Source organism: Equus caballus, chromosome 4, assembly GCF_041296265.1.
Source record: "Equus caballus isolate H_3958 breed thoroughbred chromosome 4, TB-T2T, whole genome shotgun sequence".
Lineage (NCBI taxonomy): Eukaryota > Metazoa > Chordata > Mammalia > Perissodactyla > Equidae > Equus > Equus caballus.
In genome coordinates, this window is record NC_091687.1 from 82676727 (window position 1) to 82695484 (window position 18758).

The 18758-nt window shown below is 38.4% G+C and overlaps 1 protein-coding gene across 12 annotated transcripts in view; it reads right to left on the minus strand.

The window, feature by feature from the left end:
- The window catches only part of CADPS2 (calcium dependent secretion activator 2), a 495842-nt gene that overhangs the window by 77250 nt on the left and 399834 nt on the right, over window positions 1–18758 (minus strand). For all 12 annotated transcript variants that reach the window (XM_070264987.1, XM_001502202.7, XM_070264989.1 and 9 more), the window contains one exon: window positions 10565–10668. In XM_070264987.1, coding sequence (XP_070121088.1) covers window positions 10565–10668 — 104 coding nt within the window. The remainder of the gene's footprint in view (window positions 1–10564; window positions 10669–18758) is intronic.

An 18758-nucleotide genomic window follows, 5' to 3' on the forward strand; every position in this document is an offset into this window, starting at 1 on the left:
CAGCAATAAACCCCTATATAAAGAAGACAGACATCAAATAAACAACCTAATGTTACACCTCAAGGATCTAGAGAAACAAGAACAAACTAAGTCTGAAGTTTGGAGAAGAAAGTAAGTAATAAAGATTAGAACATAAATAAGTGAAATAGAGAATGGAAAAATAATAGAAAAGATCAATAAACCTAAAGTTGGTTTTTTGAAAAGATAAACAATATCAACAAACCTTAGTTAGACTAACAAAGAAAAAAGAGAAGACTCAAGTAAATAAAATCATAAATGGAAGAGGAAAAATTACAACTGACATCAAAGGAACAAAAAAAGATGATGAGACTATTATGAACAACTATACATTAACAAATTGAACAACTTAGAAGAAATGGATAAATTCCTGGAAACATACAACCTATCATGACTAAATCAAGAAGAAACAGAAAACTTGAACAGACCAAAAACAAATAAAGAATTTGAATCAGTCATCAAAAACCTCCCAAAAAGAACAGCCCGCAGGACTAGACAACACAAATTCTTCCAATCCATGAACACCAGACGTCTTTCCACTATTTGTGACTGCTTTACCTTCTTTCATCAGTGTTTTATATTTTTCAGTGTACAAATCTTTAACCTCCTTGGTTAAATACATTTCTAAAAACTTTATTTTTTCTGATGCCATTGTAAATGAGATTGTTTCTTAATTTCTTTTTTGGATAGTTTGCTGTTGGTGTACAGAAATGCCACTGATTTTTGTTACGTTGATTTTACATCCTGCAATTTTGCTGAATTTGTTCATTAGTTGCAACAGCGTTTTTTACAGAGTTTTTATGGTTTCCCCACACAAAAGCACATCATCTGCAGAGATAATTTTACTTCCACATCTCCAGTGTGGGTGCCTTTTGTTTCCTTCTCTTGCCTGATTGCTCTGGAATGGATTTCCAGCACTACGTTGACAAAAGTGGCGAGAGTGGACATCCTTGCTATATTCTGGGAATATACTGCTACATTAGAGGGAAAATTTTCAGTTTTTCACCACTGAGTTATGATGTTAACTGTGGGCTTTTCACATAAGGTCTTTACTGTGTTCAGGTTAAGTACCTTCTATACCTAATTTGTTGAGAATTTTTATCATGCAAAGTGTTTAATTTTGTTAAATGCTTTTTCTGCATCTACTGAGATGATCACGTAATTTTTATCCTTCTTTCTGCTAATGTAGAGTATTACAATGATCTATTTGTGTATGTTGAACCATTTTTGTAACCAAGTGAGATTTATGAGCCTTTTAATATGCTGTGGAAATCGATGTGCTAATATTTTGTTGAGGATTTTCACATCCATGTTCATCAAGGATATTGGCTTGCAGTTTTCTTCTCTTGTAGTGTCTTTGTCTGGCTTTGATATCAAGGTGATGCTGTCCTCATAAAATGAGTTTGGAAGCATTCCCTCTTCTATTTTTTTTGAAAGAGTTCAAGAAGGATTGTTCCTAGGCTTTTCTTGTTGAGAGATTGTTGATTACTCATTCAAATTACTTACTTCTTGGTCGTTCATTCAAGTTTTTTTTTTTTTTTTGATTCAGTCTTGATAGGTTGGATGTTTCTAGGAATTTATCCATTGTTAAAATGTCCATACTACCCAAAACAATCTATAGATTCAATACAATTGTTATTAAAATTCCACCGGCATTTTTCATAGAAATAGAAAAAACAATCCTAAAGTTCATATGGAACCACAAAAGGCCCCAGATAGCCAGAACAATCTTAAGAAAGAACAACAAAGCTGGAGACATCACATTTTTTTACTTCAAAATATATTACTAAGCTATGGTAATCAGAACAATATAGTGCTGGCATAAAAACACACGCACAGACCAATGAAACAGAATAGAGAGTTCAGAAATAAACCCATGCATATATGGTCGACTAATCTTTGACAAGGCTGCCAAGAATACATGATAAGGAAAGGAGAGTCTCTTCAATAAATGGTGCTGGGAAAACTGGATATTCACATGTAAAACAATGAAACTAGACCCTTATCTTACATCATACACAAAATTCAACACAAAATGGATTAAAGACTTAAATGTAAGACTTGAAACTGTGAAACTCCTGGAATAAAACATATGGAAAAATCTTCTTGACATTGGCTTCAGCAATGATTTCTTGGATATGACACAAAAGCTCTGATGAAAAAAGCACAAATAGATAAATATGACTACATCAAACTAAAAAGCTTCTGTACAGCAAAGGAAACCATCAACAAAGTGCAAAGGTAACCTATGGAATGGGAGAAAATATTTGCAAAAAATATATCTGATAAATAGTTAATATCCAAAATATATAAAGAACTCCTACAACTCAGTAGCAGAAAACCCCAAATAACTTGATTAAAAGATAGATAAAGAACTTGAATAGACATTTCTCCAAAGAAGACTTACAAATAGCCAACAGGTATATGAAAAGGTCCTCAACATCAATAATCATAATGTGATTTTCAAATGCAAATCAAAACCACAGTGAATTACCACCTCACACCTGTTAGGATGGCTATTATAAAAGAAACCAAAGATAAGTTTTCTTGAGAATGTCGACAAAAGAGAACTCTTGTACACTATTGGTGGGAACGTAAGTTGGTACAGATGCCACGGAAAACAGCATGGATGTTCCTCAAAAAATTAAAAAATGGGGCCAGGCCTGGTGGGCCAGTGCTTAAGTTCAGCACGCTCCACTTGAGAGGTCAGGGTTCGGTTCCTGGGCATGGACCTACACTGCTCTGTTGGTGGCCATGCTGTGCTGGTGACCCACTAACTAAAAAATAGAGGAAAACTGGCATGGATGTTAGCTCAGGGTGAATTTTCCTCAGGAAATAAAAAATTTAAAAACAGAGGTATCATATGATGCATCAACCCTACCTCTAAGTATAAGTCTGAAGAAACTGTAATCAGAATCTCAAAGAGATATCTGCACTGCCACGTTCAATACAGCATTATTCACACCAGTAGCTAAGATCAGACATGGAAGCAACCTAAATGTCCATCGATGGAGGAATGGATAAAGAAAATATGATATTTATATATAATGGGATATTTTTCAGCCTTAAGAAAGAAGGAAATCATGCCATTTGCAACAACGTGGTTAAGTGAAATAAGTCAGACATAGAAGAACAAATACTACATCATCTCACTTATGTGAGGAATCTAAAGCAGTTAAATTCACAGCAGTAGAGAGTAGAATGGTGTTTTTCAGAGAATAGAATGACTGGTGGGAGTGTGAAACAGGGAAGGATTAGTGAAAGGGCACCACATTTTGGTTACACAAGATGAATAAGTCCTACACATCTGCTGTATAGCATAGTGCTTATAGTGAACGATACTGTATTGTATACTCAACATTTTGCTTAGAGGGTACATTTGAGTTAAGTGCTCTTATCACACTCACACAAAAATAATGTAGACTTCTCTGGGTATAGTATCTCAGTTTTGTTTTAATTTGCATTTCTCAAATTATGAATGAGTTTGAACATTTTGTCATACGTTTAAGGGCTCTTTTTTTTTTTTTTAATGATTGGCACCTGAGCTAACAACTGTTGCCAATCTTTTTTTTTTTTCTTTTCTGCTTTATCTTCCCAATCCCCCCCATACATAGTTGTATATCTTAGTTGCAGGTCCTTCTAGTTGTGGGATGTGGGACGCTGCCTCAACGTGGCCTGACGAGCAGTGCCATGTCCGCGCCCAGGATCCGAACCCTGGGGCGCCGCAGTGGAGCGCACGAACTTAACCACTCAGCCACGGAGCCAGAAGGGCTCTCTTTATACTATTTTTAGTGAACTGTTTTTCAGGTCTTTTCCCCCTTTTTTAAATTTAGCTTTTGGTAGTGTTATGACTTTTTAACCAAACAACTATAAAACATTCACACTTCTGTGATACAGATATTTTTGTTATTCTTCCAATTAAAATTAATCATTTAAGAGGATTCATCATAGTATAGCCAGAGAAGTCCACATTTACGTTCAAGAACTTTCTAAGAACATGCGAGATTTATGGTTGCAAAACTTCATTTAATTTCTTCAAATGTAAATTAGATTCAAACCACTAAGGTCAAACCACGAAACAGAATGAACTATAAAATATTAGCACATCAAGCATTCTCTTAAAAACTTATATCAAAGAATAACGTTCAATATATTAGTAAAAAATATTACCATGTAACTAACTAGCAGATGGTAAATAGAAGGAAATGTTGACTAAAGGAAGAGGGTGCAGTATAAATAACTTTAGAGTTAGGGACATTTTAATGCCCGGCTCAATGTTTGTAACTTCAACTTTGCTGTTACAACGATATCAACGTGAAAAGCTGTTGGAAATGGTATATTCTACGTAAAGTGAGCTGTTGCTCTTTGAAAATGTTATCTTTGAATAGTTTTTGTTTAAATAGCTACCAGATTGCGTATATGACAAATAATATAAAGGTAAAAGATAAAATAGCATGCAGTTTCATTCCATATATCGTGTTCCTGTCTTTTAGAGCTGTGGTGGTGACACACAGAAGAACCGAGACCCCTCACTCTGAGAACAGAAATCCTGGTAAAAATGCAGTGCTGCAAAGAGAGACATTTTCAAAGCCTCACTGCCAGTTCACAACAAAAACCTTTGCAAAAGGTTAAAATTAAGAAAATAACAGTCATGTTAGGTCAGAAATGTCTCAAGACTTTGAGAAAAATTTCCAAAGCTCTTTTTAAAGTTTACTTGGAGGACAGAACCATGATGAGGAATGGAATATAATTTTCTTTTAAAAAAAACAGCTTGGGGTTGGCAAGACTTTACCATCAACTCAAAATTTTCCATTATGTTTTACAGAAGTATGTATTTATATCTCAAATTGTATTCCTTGATAATATTGGTGGATGTAAGCCAATCTGTGATGAACGCTTATTGTTCTAATGATGGTCAGAGAAAGCTTTAAGCAGTCACTGTCTTTGAAAATGAAAAGCAGTGAGGGTCGCAGGCTTAGAACACAGGTTCAGTTCTACCACCCGTCCTCTCCTCTTTTTTGCCATCCGGCTGGGTGGCCAGCCATTCCACCCTCTGTTGGTAGTGGGAACAGAGGCTGTATAACTTCCTTCCTAGAGTATTCTGGGGGATACTTCCTTCCTAAAGTACTTCCTGGGGATGGCTGAGGCTCCACAGCATGCAGGTCTTGACCAAGGAAGAGAAAACCCCTCCCAGAAATGCATCCATGTATAGGGCACCACTCAAAAGTCAGGATCATCTGGGTTAAAGTTATCTTGGCTCTACTGCTAATAGAAGGCAATGCTTAATTTGATTAAGAAATACAAAACAAAACTGGACTGTAATCCTATAGCCATACCATTTCTATCAAAGTTCTAACAAGAAATAAATCTGGTACATTGAAAACAACGTATGTGGCAGGCTGACAATACTTTGAAAGCTGTGTTTGTTTACTGAATGTAGTCAAAAACAGTGGCAGGTAAGAATGAACCCTGAAACTGGAAGCAGAGAACTGAGTTTTTGAACTTGGTGAGACTAGAGTGATCATGGAAAAATCAGTTCCCTGGGTGGATTTCCATTTGCTCATCTGCAAATTGGCAATAACAATCAATACTTGCCCTAGCCTCCTCCAAGGTTGTTTTGAAAATTCAATGAATATGAAAATCTCTTGCTGTACAAAAGTAAAAAACTATTATTCATTACCAGTCATTACAAAAACGAGTTGAAATTCACACAGATCTTTTAATGTGAGTTTAGATGTTTTAAAAATAATAATGTCCAACATGGACTGAATAGTTTCTATGTGCCAAGTACTGTTCTAAAGGCTCTTTATACGTTATCTAATCCCTTTCAAGTAAATGGTATAATTATCCTTATTTTATATGTTAGCAAACTCAGAGATTAAGTAACTTGCCCAAAGTCATACAGTTGGTAGGTAACAAAGCAAGGATTTGAATCCAGGCTAGCTGGGGTGTAGAGACCAAGCTCTTGCACATATAACATCTTCTTAATTAACTATATATTTCACATTATCTGTCCAGCTATCTATCTGTTGGTTGGTCGGTCTGTTTATCTATCAATCATATTTTGCAGATCACTGCAGACTAGTGCTACCGTCCTCTGATTTTTTTCTTGCCAGAGGATTTATTATGATCTGATTTGCTTATATCTTTTCTAATTTCTTGAGGTCTGAGGCTTTTAATTACTTTTACTCTCAAAATATAGTAAAAATTTATAATTTACAAAAAAACAGGAGGATGGCTAAATGAGTAAAAAGAGTGAATCTGATTTTGGAAGGTATTATGTGTTTATTTTTTCCCCACGAAAAGATCAGTTTGTAATCCTGTATTTTGTGGATGATCCTGAAAGCTCTGGAGACAGTCTAGTGTCTAGGGTAACCTCCCACCCCCAACATACACAGAGCAGCGTGATGCTGAGGGGCAATATTCTAGAAATTTTTAAGCTCTTTTAGAGCCAGCAGAATGGACTAGAACCTTCAGGGTGACACCTAAACTACTGTCAAGCTAATCATGAGTTTTTTGCTGCTCTTGATTCACCAAAATTCTCTCTCTAATTGAGCTTGTACATGAATATAAATACATAAATAACCAAACGAGATGATGAGATGAAAATACTTCAAAAAATGTCAGGGTAAAGTACTACTTTATTATATATTTAAAAATTAGTAATTAGCAAGCATTTTTGGTAGGGTATTTATGCCCATGCAATTTCATTTGAGAGTCACTACTGCAAACAGAATTCTGCCTTTATAACATAGCCTTACAAAAAACACTTCCTGGTCATCTTCTAAAATGAGACATTTCTTGGACCAGAGGCTAGTCTAACCCTCTATCTAGTTCCACTCTAAAAAAAATGTTGGTTTACCTCCCTGGCTATCCAGATATAAATACTGTCATTAAGATTAATTCAACTGTTGAGATTATTGTAATTTAGATAGTAGTTGGTGGTAACCACATCTTGTTCATGACAGTTTTTTGCATAACCACACTTTAAGATGTTCCTTAGATGGCATGCTGGTGGAGAGGATTAAGAACACAAATACAGTCGTGTCATTTAACTATGGCAATACATTCTGAGAAATGCATTATTAGGAGATTCTGTCGTTGTGTGAACATCAGAGAGCGTACCTACACAAACCTAGATGGGATAGGCTACCACCTCCTAGGCTCTATGATACTAATCTTATAGGACCACCGCTGTATATGCGGTCTGTCACTGACTGAAATGTTATGTGGCGTGTGACTGTAAGCAAAAACAAACAGAGAAAAAAAAGCCCTCAAATCCTCTTTCTCTTTTGGCTAGAATCCATTCAGAAGCATAATCTGGTTCAGACACTGATGTCCGTGTGAGTGAGCACATGCACAAATATGTGTGTCCGTGCGAAACTCCTCTCCCTGTCCTGGCTCTGCTGCTCGAGCAGCCCGGGACACAGCCAGCTGAGCGCAGGACCTATCAACCACTTGCAGTCAACTGAGGGTTAAGTTGCAAATACTAAATTACTGCTAGACATCCTTCTTGCCTATGGTGTCACCGATAGGATGGACAACATTGTATTTATAATATGGTAGGGACTTTAAATCAAGATTCTGCTGCACTAATAAGCAACAAAGTAACAACTTGAGCTGTGCCCAGGTTGCTCATGTTTCTTCCCTCCACCCCTCTACTGATATTCTCAGTGCTCCCTCCCTTTAGGCAGAGTCCTAGGATATGCCAGAGTGCAAGGAAAGGACGAGAAAGACAGAAAGGAATGGGAGGCCTCCAGGCTTGCACTGTAATCACCCCCTCTGTGTTTACATCCATGCTATGATGCCGAGTGTCAAACCCGGCAGCAGAACCAGGGCACGATGACCCTTCTGGCCACTCGATTTAAGATTTAAACTGAGAAATAACAATGTGGTTCGCTAGCAAGTACTGGAGTCTAGAGTCTTGCCTGAATCTTCACTCAGTCACTAATCAGCTGTGCACCTCTGGCAAGTTGCTCACCCTTTCTGGGTCTGTTTTCCTACCAGTAAAATGGTGTGTGGGGGGCAGGTGTGCTGGTGAGGGCATAAGGCTTTCCCATCAGCACCTGGGACTTTCCGGCTTTGTCAAATTGAGTGGCCCTGGAAAGACAGCTGTCAGAACAGTTTGCCTACATTTCTGGTCAGCTGCGGTCTCCTCAAGGGAATGTGGAGACAGCCTTAAAGATTTTCTGGAAAGGAGCTTAAACTATCTTTCTAAAGAGAAAACACAGAAATTCAGAAGAAAAGTCCGAGAGGAGAGATGGAGGGGCCTTCAGAGAGCAGGGAGGACTGTCTTATAAGTAAGTTATTGTCAAAGATCTGAAGGACACGAAACCTGCCTAACTGAGAAACTGCTGAAGGATAGAAACAAGCTCTCAGCCCTGAAAAGTAAAGCACCACTGCGGTGAGAAGCAGAATGGAAACGAAAGGAGCTGACAGACCAGCCACTTGACGGTCTCTCTGAGGCAGACACATTAACCTCCACTGAGGGAGCTGAGCTAGGTGCACTTTCACGGAGAAAAACAACTCTAGCTTGAACATCCAGCAAAATAAAGATCAGTGTAGAGAGCAGCCCACCCATTCAACTCTGGAAATGACTTTGGAATCAGACCACTTCACTCCCCAAAAGTGTTCAGAGAAAAAGGTGGATCTTCTGGTTAAAAAAAGAAAAAGGCAAAAAAAAAACCCAGAAAAAGATAAAACCAGAAGCAAAATATCAAAATTCTCTCAGCTGGCTTTTACTTAGAAGGCAGCAGTAATTATGCATACAATTATTAATAAGACACACGCACCGAAATAGTACCATGAAGATTAGCCCATTCAAAGAAATACTATCTTTAATCCTAAGGAGAGGAACTAAGTTGGCTTTAAAACTAATATCAGAGTGGGTTCTATCTTATCTTCACATAAAAGAGTTATTCCATTCCACTAGAAAAATAGTGGGAACAATTTTACTTACCTCTCTTCCCTGAGGAATTCCAAGAATTTGGAAGCATTGTGGAATGGAGAAATGCCATAGTGTTACAAAGCATTTTAAAAAGAGGTCATTATAACAGTTCTATATATTGGTATATGGTAGTGATAGTTATGAATTTTGATGATCTCTGTTCAATAAAGTCAATTGCATTTTTGTGGATTAGAAAATAAGTAATATTTACATTTTAATTGTGCTTGGATACATTATGCTTTAACAAGCTTGAGTGATTGCATGGAACATATAACATTAATTACATTTAAAAGACAGGAGAGTTATTATTTCCCTTATTAGTGCAGGAAAATCAAATGTTATTTTTGTGAAATGTATGGGAATATTAGATGTACCTGTTTAGGTGAAATATAGTGTAACTGGATATCCCATGAGAAATTTTTTTAAATTTAAAAAGGTCTAATACTCTGATAATGCCTTTTAACAAAAGACAAAGACAACACATCCATATATTTTATCCTATAATCATTTCCATTGTAACATAGCGGTGGTACTAGCCTACAAAAGATCCTCCTGGGAATTCATTTCAAATTATTGAAGCAGCTGTTTCTTCAGTTTAAAATAAAATATCTATAACAAGTTCACACATGACAGATGCAAGGTAAAAACTAGATTCCACAGTGTGAGCTAAAAGCAGATGTTTTGAATGATCATATTCATAACCACATAAAATAAATCTTAGCTACCTAGAGTAAGGTTTTGCTTAAAATGTACTTCCTGTAGTTCTTTATATTTCTTGAGAACTAGGCTTCATTAAATATAAGTATTCTATAAATTCTTATGTATCTGGCCCTTTTATTCTTGCTCATTTCATGTGCTTCCTCAAGAATAAACGCACTAATGGGCACTGAAATTTATTACGTTTATTTAATTCCACATATTTTCCCCACTTAATTCAAAGTCAGAAACTCTTTTTTAAAAAAATAAACTTACGACTATATGAAAGAGTGACACTTTTAAGTCTTAAAATAAGCAGTTTGCCTGGTGAAATACTACTCCATATCTTTAGCGAATGTTAATGAATAATTAGAACTTCTAAAAACCGTAAACAATTCAGGTGTAGAGAAAATTTAATTTAAAGCAAAGCCTGATGGTAGAAGTAAAAGACTGGAGTCATCAGCTCTACGGTTATGCACGTCTTCTACTCCATTTTATCTTACGGTTTAGCACTACTTTTCCTTTTGTACATTGATTAACTTACATTTCTAAACTAAGACACTCCTGGCATATGGGGATAAGCAAGTGATTTGACATCAGAAGATGTGGTTTGGGTTCCAGCTCTGCTTCCTACTAGTTGCACACCTTTGGCAGATCCCACGAGCTGGCCCATGTTCCTCAGAGCATCACTGTTGTCAGGAGTAGATATCAAATTATATACATATATAAATTCCTTTGTAACATATAGGAGCTGTATTTCTAGGAAATGTACTTATGTTCTCAGTTTTCTGCAGGTAAATGGCCAGATGTGTATCAAAGCCTATGGGGCAGGCAGCCTCTTTAGTGTTGTTCCCACTATGGCAAAGCATTCTGTGTATGCACATGACAGTTAAAACAAGTCACCTCCGCATGATGCTCTTCATTCTGCTGTAAGACTTCTATGCAGAGCTCTGCTAGATGAAGAACCTCTTCCAGCTTTCTAGCAGGAGTTGCCTGGTTCATGGTTTCTATAGCAAAAAAACAAGTCATAATAATGTTACCTTGAAAATAAAAAGCCAGACAGTCTAAGATGTAATGATGAGACCAGGGTGTGGAATTAGAATGAGAAAGCATATTTTTTGAGAAATAAGAGATGCAAGAAATATAAATGAATACATTCATAAATTAAAAAAAAAAGCAGTTCACCAGATTGCAGAAAATATTTCACCCGCAAAGCAATCACAGGGAACTGCAAGTGCTTTGCTATTTAATATATAAGAGCTAACAGGTGCATCAGAACATTAGCTGCTCAACTTCTGCAACAAACAAGTTAGAATTCCCCTCAAGGTCAGAAACACAAAGAGAGCAGATACCAGTCTTTTCCCCTCTCTCTGATTGTATTTGCAATACAATACCATTCTCACCAGATGAGTCATTCCTGGCATTAACAAAACCCATGCTTTTTTGGTGCTGTTTAAATGCCCAGCCTGAAATGTCTATAGTTTATGATGATCTTAAATTCAAGAAGTACAAAGTCACCTAAAACAACTCTGACAGCTTGCAGTTAACTGAGTTCCTCCGCTCCTGTCCCGCCTGCCATGGTCCCACCCCCTCCGCTCCGCCAGATGGGGGAGAGGGGCAGGGAAGAGTTCTTTAAAGCTGTAGGTTCTTTCAGCATTAAGGCCAACCTGTATAAAAATCCCAGGCCACAACGAGATAAAGAGCAGCTACCTGAAATTCAGCCACGGAGAAGGCAAGGTAGTTGATTTCAGAGATACAACAAACTGGCAGAAATGAGAGGTGCCCTGTGTAAGGAAACTGTTCCAAATTGAATGCGAAGAATGTCCAGTTAGGACACTAAAGACACATGTTGTCTCAGACTCACGGACTCTTTCTCTACCCTAGTAAAGAGGTTATAAAGAAGGGAAATACAATTTTCAGAAAAAGAGCTTTTCCTGTGGAACCTAAAGAGTCTTTTTTTTTTTTCAGCAATAGATCTTTTCCCTCAACTTCTCATTAAAACTCCAGCCTTAAATTTAGAGACTCTTTCATTTGCTCTTAACTTGTCCCCAAGGGATGTAACAGTAATGCAGTGAAACACTGCTTATGGTTGGTGCTTGTTCGTTAAATAGCTATTATATGCTTACTATAGGTCACAGTGGGGGGTTCCCATCCCTCCCCCCACCCCCAACCCGGGTACACATCCTACTAAATTTCCCTGAAGCATGGAAAGCCACTGCTCCTCTGTGACAAGGATCAAAGAATACTATAATTCTTCAGGAAAATCAGCCTGCCAAACACCACATAGCTGAATGTGCCTACAATGTTCTTAGCTGTGGGAAGTAGGAAGAAGTGTAACACATGTCCCTGATCTTAAACAACTCAGAATCCACAAATCACTACTGAAAGGATCCTTAGACATCAACTATCCAGTTTTCCATTTGTTTCATGGACACAACATCCTCAAAGAAGTGTGGAGTCAAGGAGGCTCATGACTTTGCACGAAAATCTACTCCACTTGAGGGCAGCTCTAGGTATCACAGTTGAGTGAGGAAGACAAGACACTTAAGAAAAGTTTGGAAACAATATAAAGCAAACATAGCAGTAACCCAGGAGATGTGAGGAGACAGATTCTGGAAGCAGGTGGGTTTAGGGGAAGAATCAGCAGAAAGGTAAGCAGGACCTGGGTAAGAAGAGGAGAGATTTCAAGAAAAGAGGGATTGTATGACAGAGAAGTGGTGAATTTCAGAGGTGATGATGACAAGGATGGTTACAAATGTTGTCATTTACTGATAGCCAATTATGTGTCAAGCACAACACCATATTTCCCATGTGTTATTATACTAATTTCTCCTAGCAGCTCTAAGTCATTGATTTTTCATTCATCTAATTCATAGATAAGGAAACAAACTCAGAGAGATGAAATGGTGAAGGGGAGACCTGAACTTAATGTGGTCTCTTACCACCTCTGCCTTGTATTTGCCTGGATTCAGTACAAACGTGCTGGGGAAAGATGGGTGACGAGCCTCAGGTCAGATTGTGGCAGGTTCTAAGTAAGACAATAAGTAGACTGGATGACTATATTCTCTAGATAACTCGGATCAAATGTTTCTTAGCAGGGCTTCAGAATAAATTAATTTTAGAAAAATATATTTGGCGGTTGTGTAGAACAAGGAAGGAGTGGTAAGGTTGTGCAACATGGAACTTGAGGGTCACGTCTAATACTATGGAGAACTATGGGAAAATGGTAGTAGGAACAGAAAAGACAAGGAAGATGTAGGGACACTCTGAAGAATGAATCTACAAGTCCTTGTGAGTGAGTAGAAATTACAGGCCACAGAGAAGAATGGCTCTGAGGTTTAGAGACTGTCTGGCTCAGAGAATGATGATGGTTGACGAAGCTAAGAAATGTGTCAATGGGCCATTCCATATCTTTTAGGTCTCATTACCACATAAGTATAACCCAAAGGTAATTATTCTAAATTAAAAAGATTATGATGCATTGCAAAATTTGCAGACACACTAAGTTAGCCATCTGGATCCTCTGTCTGGCAAACTCCTAGTCATCACTCAAGAGCCAACTTTAACGCTACCTTCAATGTGGAACCTTCTCAGAGTTCTGGAGCTGAATGAGTTGCTCCTCTTTCTCAGTTCACCTATTACAGGCTCATGAGCCTGTTACTGGTCTGTGCCCTGACCAAAGCCGCAAACTGGGTCTCATTATCTTGAGCTCTCATTATCCTGATAGGCTTTGGATGACGGCAGGTATTTACTGAGAATGCAGTAGTAAAATTTTTTTAGGAAAAAACATGTTAAAAATTCAATCAATACCCAAATTATTTTATTGAACCTTGTGTAGGACTGCAAATAGCTCTTCTGTCACTAATACACCCAAAGTGGATGAACCACCAAGTCCACAGACAGAATGTGGCTATATTCTGAGAACACTGCTCAAATAACTGATGAATGCTGTGTTCTTAAATTATTAAAGAGTTTTTGGAAAATAGTTCTCAAAATAATTTTTAACTCTCAAGAGCATAAACTTATCTTCTTAATTTCTCCATTTTTATATTGAGAGTGTTGAATTAAGTTGAGGATTCTAAACCCAGGGGGCTAGGAATAGGTTTTAGGGGGTCCTTGAATCCCTTAAAATTATCTGCTAATTTTTGTGTATAGAGGCATTTTTGGGGAGAGAAGGATAACTTTCATCAGATTCTCAAAGTGGTCCATAAGCGAAACAAATGCTAAGAATCACTGAGCCATATAATCTCCAAGATTCCCTCTAGCTAAGAGATTCTATGGGTTCTCCAGATGGTGGGCTTTATCTATGTTGGATTATATTACTTCAATGTATTTATACACGTTTATATTGTGTTCTTCATAAGGAAAGGGAAAGGTAGCAAAATTTAATCATTTTTATCATAGAAGAGGAACTCATTTTTCCTACATACTTTAGTACACTATTTACTGAATCTTCATAACCATTCTGCAAGTTAGGGAATCATGACCCGCTTTTCCAGATTAGGAAAGGGTGTCTTGGAGAGGCTGAAGAAGGTGCCCATGGTCCTACAGACACTGGCTGAGAGGGGATTAAAATCTTACTTCTGGTGTCATCCGAATAATGAGACAATGATTTGAGTACTTTTTCATTTTCAATTCTCTGAATAACACAAACACACACTCAAAACAGAAACTTGTGAAATAGCTGAAAGTCTGAGGAGTCAATAAAGTCATCATATCCTTAGCCACAAGTATGCAATAATGGAAAAGAATCACAGAAACAACCTACATGGGAATATGTCAAAGCTAGCTTTTACATTTGACACCATCCGAAGCAAAAACTCTGAGAGTACGCTGTGTCCTACTGAAACTTGAAGTCTAAAACATTTTATTCTTCCTAGATTAAATTTACTGAGAGAATTGAAACTTTGTACTTGAACATAATGGCCACTCTAATGCTTTAAATAAATAGCATTTTTATCAAGTACACTACCTACGCCATCTCTGGCTGTCACCCATTCGACTACAGACAAGAAGTTAAATGCATTCTATAGTCAGAACTCTATTAGATAACAAAGTTATCAACAGCTCCATTAACAATCTGAACACTGTGAATATTTGAAAATTCCTCCCTAAAATGTTCACATTCACTTTCACTTTTTGATACATTTCTACAGCATTGTAAATGTCTCTACATTCTTCAAGCTTCACGTCAAGTTGCTGATTGTTGTAATACATTTCAAATAGTGACATTTACAACAAATATGCCAAAAGTAGCAAAGTTTTTTTTTTTTTTTTTAAAGTTTTTTTTCCTTTTTCTCCCCAAAGCCCCCCGGTACATAGTTGTATATTCTTTGTTGTGGGTCCTTGTAGTTGTGGCATGTGGGACGCTGCCTCAGCGTGGTTTGATGAGCAGTGTCATGTCCGCGCCCAGGATTCGAACCAACGAAACACTGGGCCGCTGCAGCGGAGCGCGCGAACTTAACCGCTCGGCCACGGGGCCAGCCCCAGTAGCAAAGTTTTTTGATGACTTTCAATGCATTGCTCTTGGCTATGATTTCTCTTCATTTTGAAACATTTTTACTTTTCTATGATAATTCCTTGAAGCAATTCCTTTTAATTATACATCTATACATTTAGGCAGAGATCTCACTGGGGAAAAGGTAGGGAGGTGCGAAAATGTAAGATGATGGCTTGACTGTTTTGCTTTAGTTTTGCTTCCCTGATTCAGAGAGGGTGCATATTCCCAGCACATTCATAGTTGCTTCCTTTCCTGCCATTTCCTGTCAAAGTCCCTGGTGGTGGATACACAGTGATACTCATAGTGAAGGTTGTGAGGGGACAAGGGGAGAAGACCACTAAGATCATTTCAGTTCCTTTCCCTTGATATAAGATAAATAGAAATTTGTAATGTATTTGACCTTAACTTTTGACAGACTGATTGTATCTGTACTTGTAGCTAAACAAAAAATCGAATTCAAGATGGTGTTGGGTTGGACCATGGAAATAATTCCATCACTATACTGCTTTTCTTCTCCGTCTTGCACCTAGGTCATAATAACCAGCTCGAGTGCATCAAACAATAATTCCTGAATATGCACTCGGATTTCCCGCTTGGTTCTTCAACATCCCGATTTTGTGGTCCTGAATTTGATCCAACAGACACTTATTGCATGGAAGGCACTGTACTAATGACTGAGGGGATACAAGGATGAACATGATAACATTTCTGCCTTCAAAGAATTTATGTATCTCTCTCCCTAACCAGACTATAAAGTAGAGGATAGCTATATACCATCCATTTTTGGTCACTATGAGGAAATTATGTAATAAAGCTCTGATAGAGAATTACATGCACTAGTATGCAAGAACAGGGTTATAAACTTGCAAGAAATATGATCAAAGATATGTCAATAAGAAGGCTTTAAATTGCTCACACATATGGAAGTCTTTAGAAAGAAAGTATTCTTCTAGTGAGTGTTGTGAGTTCAGAAACTTTAGACCAGAGAAAGTCAGCAGAAGCTCTAGCTTTTACTCTCTCTTCTGTTGCCTTCCCTCTCCCTAAAGAACACAAATCAGATGGAAGAGGATAAAGCCCTGATGTTCAGGAGATAACTGAGGTGAGAAACTCTAAGACTTAAGAAGGGACTATAGGGATAACTGCAGGTTGTGGGAAAAAAGATGAGGAAAGAGGGGCAGGAAACAGGAAAATGACCACTATCTAGGGGAAGGAGTTAAAGGAAAGGCCACAGTCTGGGAGGAGGAGGGAGAGCAGCAACATGAAAGCACTCACCTGGACACTCTGGAGGCCCAATCAGTGAGGCGCTGCCTTACGAGGTTTAACAGCACAAGGAAGTTGAGTCAAGGGTACAACATCTGATTTCTTCTATCTGGAACCCCAAAGTTCATCCAACGGCAAGGACTGTCACCATTCTCTCTGTGGACTGCTGGTTGGCAAAACTTATCTACCCTGACTAGCTGAGAATGATGGAATGAATCCATCCGTTTCCTTGTGCTCCCCGCTTCACCAAAGTAGACAGTGATTGCTCCCTCTCTCTCCTCCCCCTACAGAAATATAAGGCAACACCACACTACTCATTGCGCTGCGTACTGCTATGAGCACACAGGTGATTTGTACAATGAGAGAGGTTGCAAAAGGTTTCATCTGACCTACCTCCTCCATGTTAGATGCCTTCTTTCATTCATAAACTCCTTTAGGCCAATCTAGCTGGCTCAAGGAATTTCTACTGGCTTCCTAGAATGTTCTAATCTGGACAGTCTTGTCTGGTGTCAATGTTTTCCCTCTTTGCATGATCCAGATTGATGATTTAGGTGGAAAGACTAAGGTTTACTGAGATTTTATGACGAATCCATCAGCTCTAGACACAGCAACCTGTGGTAAGTGACACAGTGCCAGAGCCTAGGACAATCTGGTTCCTGGGAGTCCTAATCCCAGCCAGATCGCAATACTCACAGGCCTTCTCACCCCAAGAGGAAGGGAGGATGGGAGAGCAAATACTTTCTCTCCCATTAAACAAAACAACCCCTCATCTTCCAAACCTGCCTGTCACGTTTTTGTTTTTGTTTTTTTTAAGAGTTTGACTAGGTTAGATGATTCTGGGGGAACTCTTTCTACTTAGTCCCCTAAAGGGAATGGTATAAAACTTGCTGGCTAAGAAGACCATCTCAGAATCTAACAGAGAGGTGGTTTCTAAAACTGAACCCCATTTCCCAACTCTTTAGGGTCAACCTGACCTATATTTGCCCTGACATCAATCTCAAGACCTGGCACTGTCAACTAATGCAAGAGAATGACGCACCATTGACTCTTTCCTAGTTCATCTGACTGCAACCTAAATGCTATTATGGCTCTGAGCACTGGAATGTATATTGCTGTAATCAATGAGTGGAGTATCTTCAGCATAGATCTGTGGTTCTCAACTTCAGCATGCCTAGAATCTCCTGCAGAACTTGTTAAAACACAGATTGCTTGGCATCACTCCCAGAGTTTTAGATTCACTAGGTCTTGTGTGGGGTCCAAGATTTGGCATTTCTAACAAGTTCCCAAAGTGATGCTGATGATGCTGGCCTGGGGTAAGCACTTGGGGAACTACTTTGTTGTTGTTAGTGCCCCTGAGTGGATTCTGACTTCTAACAATCCTGTGCACAGCACAGCAGAACTCTGCCCAGTCTTTTGGCACCATCCTCTCATCTTCTGGCACTGTGTCAGACAACGTTCTGCTGTAATTCACAGGGTTTTCATGACCAATTTGCTTGAACTTAGGCGGCTAGGCCCTAGACTTAGTCTGGAAGCTCTGCTGAAACCTGTCCACCATGGTGCTGGTATTTGAAATTCCGGTGGCAGAGCTTTTGGCATCACAGCAACATGCAGCCGCCACAATATGACAACCGACAGACAGGTGGTGTGATTCCCTGACTGGGAAATGACACTGGGCAGTGGTGGTGAGAGCGTCAAATCTCAGCCACTAGACCACCAGGGCTGGCCTTGAGAACTACTAGTGTTTATGAACAACAGAGTTAAAAACAAAGGTGCCCTCTTTAAACTTTAGATTACTTCCTCTTTTACCTGAAATCAAACTACATCTTTATATAAACTTTATCTTAGAAAAAAAGATAACTTTTTTTTGGTAGAATCTGACCACATTTTACCTTTCTGTAATGCTATCCCAGATAGGATGGGGTACATATTTGGACAATCCTTGCACGTACGAATGAAAATAATCTAGGATGTTATTGCCTCCCTACAGCTGTTTAAAATCCTTGAGAATACTAATGTCACAGTTGTTTGAAAACAATATGTCTGTGGCCTCCTAATTCCAAGGCTCCCTTTGGGGCCAACTCGTTTAATGACCCTGTCATTTCAAGCAACAGTTCCGATTAATACCTCCTTGGAATTAACCATGCTAATGATATAGTGCTTTGGAATAATTGTCCTGTGACTACAGTCACATTAACTACTTTACCTGGATTATCTTTCACATCAATAAATTCACCTTTTAGCAAACGGTCAGCTGTGGAACAAAGGAGAATTGGCCACTGGAGTATAGGCCAATGGCAGCCAGATTGGATCCAAATTGAGCAATCTCTACAGACTAAT